This window comes from Penaeus vannamei, chromosome 11, assembly GCF_042767895.1.
Source record: "Penaeus vannamei isolate JL-2024 chromosome 11, ASM4276789v1, whole genome shotgun sequence".
NCBI classification, from domain to species: Eukaryota; Metazoa; Arthropoda; class Malacostraca; order Decapoda; family Penaeidae; genus Penaeus; species Penaeus vannamei.
This window is the reverse complement of record NC_091559.1, coordinates 2,644,963-2,654,962: the sequence shown is the minus strand read 5'-3', so window position 1 is coordinate 2,654,962 and position 10,000 is coordinate 2,644,963. Positions and strand designations below refer to the sequence as shown.

General features: G+C 44.1%; 1 protein-coding gene across 1 annotated transcript in view; it reads left to right on the top strand.

The window, feature by feature from the left end:
- The window catches only part of LOC138863142 (RNA-binding protein 25-like), a gene marked incomplete at its 5' end in the record, with an annotated part of 17,820 nt that overhangs the window by 7,548 nt on the left and 272 nt on the right, over nucleotides 1-10,000 (top strand). The window contains 2 exons of the mRNA XM_070126853.1: nucleotides 6,332-6,539; nucleotides 9,346-10,000. The exon at nucleotides 9,346-10,000 is cut by the window's right edge and continues 272 nt beyond it. Of these exons, the coding sequence (XP_069982954.1) occupies nucleotides 6,332-6,539; nucleotides 9,346-10,000 (863 nt within the window). The remainder of the gene's footprint in view (nucleotides 1-6,331; nucleotides 6,540-9,345) is intronic.

Here is a 10,000-nt window from a genome sequence, read left to right as displayed (position 1 = left end):
GGGGGAAGGGGGGGGTGGGAGATGGCGAGGGGAGGGGTGGGGCGTGACCTCCATCCTGACGCCAACACGAGAGGGAGGAGGGATTGCGGGCGCCTGTCCCCCAGCACCTGGCGTTGGGGCAACTTCCTCATGGCTCAGGTGGGGGGAGGGGGAGAGGGGGGCAGGAAGAAGGGTGGTAGGGGGGACTAGAGGGGAGGAAGGGGTAGGGGGGTGACAAGAAGGGAAGGGGGGGACTAGAGGGGAGGAAGGGGGAAGGGGGTGGGGACTAAAGGGGAGGATGGGGTAGGGGGTGACTAGAGAGGGAGGGAAGGGGAAGGGGGTGGGGACTAATTGTGAGGGGAGGAAGGGGTAGGGGGGGACTAGAGGAGAGAAAGAAGGAAAGGCAAAAGGGGAGGAAGGAGAAACTAGAACCACGCAGCGAAGAGAGGACAAAGAGAAGAAGCGAAGAGTAAAACAATAAAAAAACAAGTGAAAAAAGACAATATATCACATTTCCCCACGTACAAAAATGAGAAAAAAAGAGGAAGAAAAAGAAAGAGAATAAAAACAAAAAAACAACTCACACAAAGAGATATTGCACTTAACCGAAACGAAAAACACGTCAAAAATAAAAAAAAATAATAATCGAAATAATAATAATAATAATAATAATAATAATAATAATAATAATAATAATAATAATAATAATAATAATAATAATAATAATAATAATAATAATAATAATCCAACCAAAAGATAAACACATAAAACAAAAAAACAATAACGCATATAATAAGTAAAAAAAAAAGAAAAAAAAAAAAAAAGAGAGAAAGATCAAGAAAACGAAAATCCACGAGACAGGAGAAAATGAAGCCAAAGCCAGCGCCGGATGCGAACCAACGGCAGACGCGGCGGTAGATCAAACGGTAGACGAATCGGACGAGGTAGATGATGATGACGATGATGATGAGGATGATGATGATGATGATGATGATGATGATGATGATGATGATGACGATGATGATGATGATGATGATGATGATGATGATGATGATGATGATGATGATGATGATGATGACGCTGGTCGGACAGGACGAAATTGATACACCGAAATAATGGCCCTTCCATGTTTTTTTTTTCTTTCTTTCTTTTTTTCTTCTTTCTATCTTTATTTTTCTTCTTTCGTTATTTGCTTTTTCTTCTTTCTCTTTCTTTTTTTTTCTTCTTCTTTCTATCTTTCTTTTTCTTTTCTTCTTTCTATCTTTCTTTTTCTTCTTTCTTTTTTTCTTCTTTCCTTGTTTTTCTTTCTTTCTTTCTTCTTTCTTATTTCTTCCTTTTCTCTTCTTTCAATTACTCGTGACTACAATATAACACGCCGAGAAGTACCCACGTGACTCATATCACTTTATCGGCTTTTATCAGTCAAAGAATCGTATTTTTTTATCATCGTCTTTTTATATATACATACATGCATACACACACACACACACACACACACACACACACACACACACACACACACACACACACACACACACACACACACACACACACACTCATATCGCTTTATCTGTTTTATCAGTCAAAGAATGGTGTTTTTTTTTTAATCTAATAATTATTGCGGTAGACAAATCAATCGTTTGGGAATGGAAATAAAAAAGATTGATACGGAATAAAGATAGAGATGGAGGGGAAAAAATGAAAAATAGATTGAGATGGAGGGAAAAAAATGAAAAATAGATTGAGATGGAGGGAAAAAATGAAAAATAGATGGAGATGGAGGGGAAAAAATGAAAAATAGATTGAGATGGAGGGAAAAAAATGAAAAATAGATTGAGATGGAGGGGAAAAAATGAAAAATAGATTGAGATGGAGGGAAAAAAATGAAAAATAGATTGGATGGAGGGAAAATGAAAAATAGATTGAGATGGAGGGAAAAAAATGGAAAATAGATTGGAGATGGAGGGAAAAAATGAAAAAAATAGATTACTGAGATGGAGGGAAAATGAAAAATAGATTGAGATGGGAGGGGAAAAAATTGTGAAAAATAGATTGAGATGGAGGGAAAAAAATGAAAAAATAGATTGAGATGGAGGGAAAAATGAAAAATAGATTGAGATGGAGGGAAAAAATGAAAAATAGATTGGAGATGGAGGGAAAAAAATGAAAAATAGATTGAGATGGAGGGGAAAAAATGAAAAATAGATTGAGATGGAGGGAAAAAAATGAAAAATAGATTGAGATGGAGGGAAAAAATGAAAAATAGATTGAGATGGAGGGAAAAAAATGGAAAATAGATTGAGATGGAGGGAAAAAAATGAAAAATAGATTGAGATGGAGGGGAAAAAATGAAAAATAGATTGAGATGGAGTGAAAAAAATGAAAAATAGATTGAGATGGAGGGAAAAAATGAAAAATAGATTGAGATGGAGGGGAAAAATGAAAAATAGATTGAGATGGAGTGAAAAAAATGAAAAATAGATTGAGATGGAGGGAAAAAAATGAAAAATAGATTGAGATGGAGTGAAAAAAATGAAAAATAGATAGAGATGGAGGGAAAAAAATGAAAAATAGATTGAGATGGAGTGAAAAAAATGAAAAATAGATAGAGATGGAGGGAAAAAAATGAAAAATAGATTGAGATGGAGGGAAAAAATGAAAAATAGATAGAGATGGTGGGAAAAAAATGACAAATAGATTGAGATGGAGGAAATAAAATGAAAAATAGATTGAGATGGAGGGAAAAAAATGACAAATAGATTGAGATGGAGGAAATAAAATGAAAAATAGATTGAGATGGAGGGAAAAAAATGAAAAATAGATTGAGATGGAGGGAAAAAAATGAAAAATAGATTGAGATGGAGGGAAAAAAATGAAAAATAGATTGAGATGGAGGGAAAAAATGAAAAATAGATTGAGATGGAGGAAATAAAATGAAAAATAGATTGAGATGGAGGGAAAAAAATGACAAATAGATTGAGATGGAGGAAATAAAATGAAAAATAGATTGAGATGGAGGGAAAAAAATGAAAAATAGATTGAGATGGTGGGAAAAAAATGAAAAATAGATTGAGATGGGAGGGAAAAAAATGAAAAATAGATTGAGATGGAGGGAAAAATGAAAAATAGATTGAGATGGTGGGAAAAAAATGAAAAATAGATTGAGATGGAGGGAAAAAATGAAAAATAGATTGAGATGGAGGGAAAAAAATGAAAAATAGATTGAGATGGAGGGAAAAAAATGAAAAATAGATTGAGATGGAGGGAAAAAATGAAAAATAGATTGAGATGGAGCGAAAAAATGAAAAATAGATTGAGATGGAAGGAAAAAAACGAAGAATAAATTGAGATGGAGGGAAAAAATGAAAAATAGATTGAGATGGAGGGAAAAAAATGAAAAATAGATTGAGATGGAGGGAAAAAAATGAAAAATAGATTGAGATGGAGGGAAAAAATGAAAAATAGATTGAGATGGAGGGAAAAAATGAAAAATAGATTGAGATGGAGGGAAAAAAATGAAAAATAGATTGAGATGGAGGGAAAAAAATGAAAAATAGATGGAGATGGAGGGAAAAAAAACGAAAAATAGATTGAGATGGAGGGAAAAAAATGAAAAATAGATTGAGATGGAGGGAAAAAAATGAAAAATAGATTGAGATGGAGGGGAAAAAATTAAAAATAGATTGAGATGGAGTGAAAAAAATGAAAAATAGATTGAGATGGAGGGGAAAAAATGAAAAATAGATTGAGATGGAGGGGAAAAAAAGAAAAATAGATTGAGATGGAGGGAAAAAAATGAAAAATAGATTGAGATGGAGGGGAAAAAAAGAAAAATAGATTAAGAAGGAGGGGAAAAAATGAAAAATAGATTGAGAGGGAGGGGAAAAAAAGAAAAATAGATTGAGATGGAGGGAAAAAAATGAAAAATAGATTGAGATGGAGGGGAAAAAATGAAAAATAGATTGAGATGGAGGGGAAAAAAAGAAAAATAGATTGAGATGGAGGGAAAAAAATGAAAAATAGATTGAGATGGAGGGGGGAAAAAGAAAAATAGATTGAGATGGAGGGGAAAAAAAGAAAAATAGATTGAGATGGAGGGAAAAAAATGAAAAATAGATTGAGATGGAGGGGAAAAAATGAAAAATAGATTGAGATGGAGGGGAAAAAAATGAAAAATAGATTGAGATGGAGGGGAAAAATGAAAAATAGATTGAGATGGAGGGAAAAAAATGAAAAATAAATTGAGATGGAGGGAAAAAATGAAAAATAGATTGAGATGGAGGGAAAAAAATGAAAAATAGATTGAGATGGTGGGAAAAAAATGAAAAATAGATTGAGATGGAGGGAAAAAAATGAAAAATAGATGGAGATGGAGGGAAAAAAATGAAAAATAGATGGAGATGGAGGGGAAAAAAGGAAAAATAGATTGAGATGGTGGGAAAAAATGAAAAATAGATAGAGATGGAGGGAAAAAATGAAAAATAGATTGAGATGGAGGGAAAAAAACGAAAAATAAGACTCGAGGTCATAGGTGAAGAAACAAAACTAAATCACGGACGCACGGACACGCATAACGCCCCCCCCCACACTCCACACTTTTCACACTTTTCACCCCCCCACCCCCCATCTGTGCCCCCGCCCCACCACCGAAAACTCCATTCTTCAAGATTCCGGCCACACGTCACTCCCCCACACCTACCCTTTACCCCTTCCCCTTGCTCTTCTCTCTTCCCCTTTCCCTTCCTTCCCCCCTCTTCCCCTTTCCCCTTCCCCTCCCCTTTCCCTTCTCCCTCTCCCTCTCCCTCTCTCTCTCCCTCTCCCTCTCCTCTTTCAGCGTGTAATGAGGTCTGTCCTTTGTGGAACCTGACGGTGGGCGTTTCATGTTCAGGTGGATACTATATGTATGTATCTTTGTGTGTGTGTGTGTGTGTGTGTGTGTGTGTGTGTGTGTGTGTGTGTGTGTGTGTGTGTGTGTGTGTGTGTGTGTGTGTGTGTGTGTGTGTGTGTGTGTGTGTGTGTGTGTGTGTGTGTGTGTGTGTGTGTGTGTGTGTGTGTGTGTGTGTGTGTGTGTGTGTGTGTGTGTGTGTGTGTGTGTGTGTGTGTGTGTGTGTGTGTGTGTGTGTGTGTGTGTGTGTGTGTGTGTGTGTGCGTGTGTGTGCGTGCGTCCTTTTACGTGCAAAGAATGACTCTCGCAAATCGTCTCACCGCATCGCTCGCTCGACTGCTAAAATAAAGTATCGGAAAGCCTTTCTTAGCGCACCACACACGCGCCACACCACAACAACCACACCAATCACCCATTATGCATCCACAATCCTTCCCGACACTCCCCGCCCACCCCCACCGCCCACAATAATCACACCAATCCTACAATACGCATCCACAATCCTTCCCCCCATTCCCCGCCCACCGCCCACCCCCACAACCCACCATCCCCACAACCCACCCCCACCGCCCACCCCCATAACACACCGCCCACAACCCACGCCCCACAACCCACCCCCACAACCCACCGCCCACCGCCCCACCGCAGCCGCCGACCCCACAACAAAAGCTCCTCAGACGACGACTTCGACGACTCGCCCGCCCGCCGTCCTTCCAGGGGGAGGCTGACGCTGCGAGAGGCGCCAGGTGGGCGGGATGCAAGACGCACGCCCGTGATCGCTCGCCGACACCGGGGGGACTATTGGGCGCCCACTCAGCATCATTCCCTGCCTCGCCATTGACGCAACTGTCAGCATCGCGTCCTTTACTCGCCTCCATCTTGCTTCCCTCCTTCCTTCCCTCTTCCCTTTCTTCCCTCCCCTCCCTCCTTCCTTCCCTCCTTCCTTCCCTCCAGAGAGAGAGAGAGAGAGAGAGAGAGAGAGAGAGAGAGAGAGAGAGAGAGAGAGAGAGAGAGAGAGAGAGAGAGAGAGAGAGAGAGAGAGAGAAAGGGATAACTGAGATGGACTCGAGGGCGCGGCGAGGGAGAAGAAAAAGAGAGGGGGGGGATGAGGAAAGGGGAGATCGAGGGAACGAAATGAATGAGGAAATGGGAGAAAAAATAAATATACATATAATAAGTACATACATCCGGATGAGTACCACGATGAAAAGGAAGTCCCCCTCCCCCTCCACCTCCCCCCCCAAAAAAAACGCTAAAAAGGAAAAAAATGAAAACCCCAAAATAAAAAGAAACGAAACTAAAAGTCTCCTTGAACTGAATCCCCCCCTCCCCACTCTCTCTTCCCCCCCCCTCCCCACTCTCTCTCGCCTCTCCCCCTCCTCCTTCGCTCAGTTCCTCGCACCGCTACGAAACTGTATTACTCTCTCCACTCGCTGTAGCAGCGCGCGGGCGGGGGGAGAGAGGGAGGGAGGGAGGGAGGGAGGAGGGAGGGAGGGAGGGAGGGAGGGAGGGAGGGAGGGAGGGAGGGAGGGAGGAGGGAGAGAGAGAGAGAGGGGAGGGAGGGAGGGAGGGAAGGAAGGAGGGAGGGAGAGAGAGAGAGAGAGAGAGAGAGAGAGAGAGAGAGAGAGAGAGAGAGAGAGAGAGAGAGAGAGAGAGAGAGAGAGAGAGAGAGAGAGAGAGAGAGAGAGAGGGAAAGAGAGGAGAGAGGGGGAGGAGGGAAGGAGAGAGGAGAGAGGAGAGAGGGGGAGGTGGGAGGTGGGAGGTGGGAGGTGGGAGGTGGGGAGGAGAGAGGAGAGAGAGAGAGAGAGAGAGAGAGAGAGAGAGAGAGAGAGAGAGAGAGAGAGAGAGAGAGAGAGAGAGAGAGAGAGAGAGAGAGAGAGAGAGAGAGAGAAAATGCCATTATGGTGCCGGTTGCCGCGTGCGTGTCGGTCACGTGGTCTTCCTCGCTCTCCCTCCTCCGTGTCATTATTCCTCTCTTTAGCGTAATTTTTCGCGTTCTTGTTCTCTCTTTTCTCACAATTATTTGTTATCATTCGCGATCGCGGGTTATCATGCTTGCTGTTATTGCTCATTATCGTGAGTGTATTTTCTCTCGTTCCTATTCTCATTTCCTCACCATTATCAATTCCTCCTGATTATCATTCTGATTGTATTTTCATTATCTTAATCATCACTATATCAATTCACGCTCAATACTATTACTATCACCGACAATTAAACAAACCACAACCAAAATTAATTTAAAAAAAGACGTTCAACAATAGTACTAGCAATAAAAAATAAATGTTATAACTGTAATTACGATTATCAAGTACGAATCATTAGCACCATCAAAAGTACCTTCAGGAGAACAGTTATAATGGAACGAACGTCACACGGACCACAATAACAATAACAATAACAACGCAATAACAGTATGAATAACATCCACAGAATAGGAATAATTGATTGCAATTAACGCCATTGTGATAAGGATAATCGTGATGGCAATGAACAATGACGTAGAAGACGATAATAAAGATGGTGTTGATGGACAATGATGATTATTTCTTTAATATTGATAAAGGGAGAGGATTTGACATTCATCAACATGATTATATAAAAAAAAAACATAAAAATAATGTCAATAAAAATACAAACATTAAAAAAAAATCACAAATCAACACAAGTGGCAACCGTTCTCCCTTCCCCTCACCCCCTTCCCCTTCCCCTCTCCCCCGCCCCCTTCCCCTCACCCCCGCCCCCTTCACTCTCCCCCACTCCCCATCCCTGTCTCCCATCCCCTCACCCCCACCCCTTCACTCTCCCCCACCCCCTTCCCCTCACCCGTGCCCCTTCACTCTCCCCTCCTTCCCCTCACCCCTACCCCCTTCACTCTCCCCCACTCCCCATCCCCTCACCCCCTTCCCCTTCCCCATCCCCTCAATCCCATCCCCTCACCCCCCCCCCCCCCCCCTCTCGAGCTGTGTATGGAAATGAGAAACAAAGACACAAAGACACAGCCAAGGACACGTTGCTAAATGAGTAAGTACACGACAAGGGAGAGAGGGAAAGGAGGGGGAGAGGGAAGGGAGGGCGAAGGAGAGGAAGCAAGGAGATAATGAATGGTAATCAAAGAGAAGGGCGAAGGGGGGAGGGGGGAGGGGGGAGGGGAGATGAATAGATAAATAGATAGACAAAGGGGGAGGAGGGGAGGGAGAGAGGGAGGGGGGAAGGAAATGAGAGAGAGAAAGAGAGAGAGAGAGAGAGAGAGGGAGGGAGAGAGAGAGAGAGAGAGAGAGAGAGAGAGAGAGAGAGAGAGAGAGAGAGAGAGAGAGAGAGATAAAACACGAAAAAGACCAGGTAAGCTAAACAACAACAACAACACCAGGTCAAGAAACAAACAAACGACAACAAAAAAACGAGACAGGTGGGCGCACTGCGAACGAACCAACCCAGAAGTCAGCGCGCCCCCACCACCACCCCACCCCACCCCACCTCACCCCCACCCCATACGACAAGGAAACACCTGCGCCGTCGCCACGCAAAGTGCAGGAAACACGTGCCGCCCAAAATAACGGAAGGAAACGAGAAATAAAAACACGGCGGCGATGTCAAGCCTGCCCGCCCGCCCGCCTGCCTGTCTGCACGCGGGCGGGCGGGCGGGCGAGGGCGGGCGTCGGAGGGGTGGGGGGGGGAGGGGGTGGGGGAGAGAGTTCACGCGCAGGAGCAGGCGGTAATGGACTGCAGGATATTATGAATAAATGCATATATTCATGGCCATGCACATGTCGGGGCGCCCACGCATTCCTGTGTGTTTGGGAGAGTGTGGGTGAGAGAGGGAGGGAGGGAGGGGGAGAGGGAGGGAGGGGAGGGAGGGGGGAAAGGGGGAGGGAGGAGAGGGAGGAGAGGGAGGAGCGAGAGAAGTGAGAAAAAGAGAGAGGAGAGAGAGTGAAAAAGAAACGAAAGAGAGCGAGAGAAGTGAGTGAGAGAGAGAAGTGAGGAGAGAGAGAGAGAGAGAGAGAGAGAGAGAGCGAGAGAGAGCGAGAGAGAGAGAGAGAGAGAGAGAGAGAGAGAGAGAGAGAAAGAGAGATAGAGTGAGAGTGAGAGAGAGAGTGAGTGAGTGAGTGAGTGAGTGAGTGAGAGAGTGAGTGAGAGAGAGAGAGAGAGACAGAGAGAGAAAAAGAGAAAGAGAGAGAGACAGAGAGAGACAGAGACAGAGACAGAGACAGAGAAAAAGAAAGAGAAAGAGAAAGAGAGAAAGAGAAAAAGAAAGAGAGAGAGAAAAAGAGAGAAAGATAAAGAGAAAGAGAAAAAGAAAGAAAGAGAAATAGAAAGAGAAAGAGAAAGAGAAAGAGAGAATGAAAGAGAAAGAAAGAGAAAGGAAGAGAGACAGAGAATACACACATGATCGTATACGTGGGGGCGTGCAGGCGCGTTTGGCCCAATATATGGCAAAGGGGAATACCCAATCGGACAGATCGAATGCCCGATAAGAAAAGGGAGATGGAAAGAGAGAGGCCCGGACACCACCAACCCCATTGCCAACACTGCCAACCCCATTGCCAACACCGCCAACCCCATTGCCAACACCGCCAACCCACCCCATTGCCAACACCGCCAACCCCATTGCCAACACCGCCAACCCCATTGCCAACACCGCCAACCCCATTGCCAACACCGCCAACCCCATTGCCAACACCGCCAACCGCCACCTTTTCCAACACCACTTTGAACAACACCATCGCCAAACGGGCACCACACTCAGCGCCTTCTGTGGCCAACCAACACCCTTTCCAGCACCTCTTCCAACAACGCCAGCCACAACACCCTTTCCAACACCGCTTCCAACCCGACGCGCAAAGTCCACCTGCCACAACAACCTTTCTAAAACCATTCCCAAAACCACCATCCAACACCTCTTCGAACACCGCCAACCAAAACACCCCTTTCAATACCGCCACCCAACACCCTTTCCAACACCACCAGCCATAACAACCTTTCCAAAACCATTTCCAACACCTCTTTCAACACCACCAACCACAACACCACCACCCAACACCCTGTCCAACACCCTTCCAAAACCATTCCCAAAACCACCACCCAACACCTCTTCCAACACCACCACCGTACACCGCCAACCAACACCCATTTCTA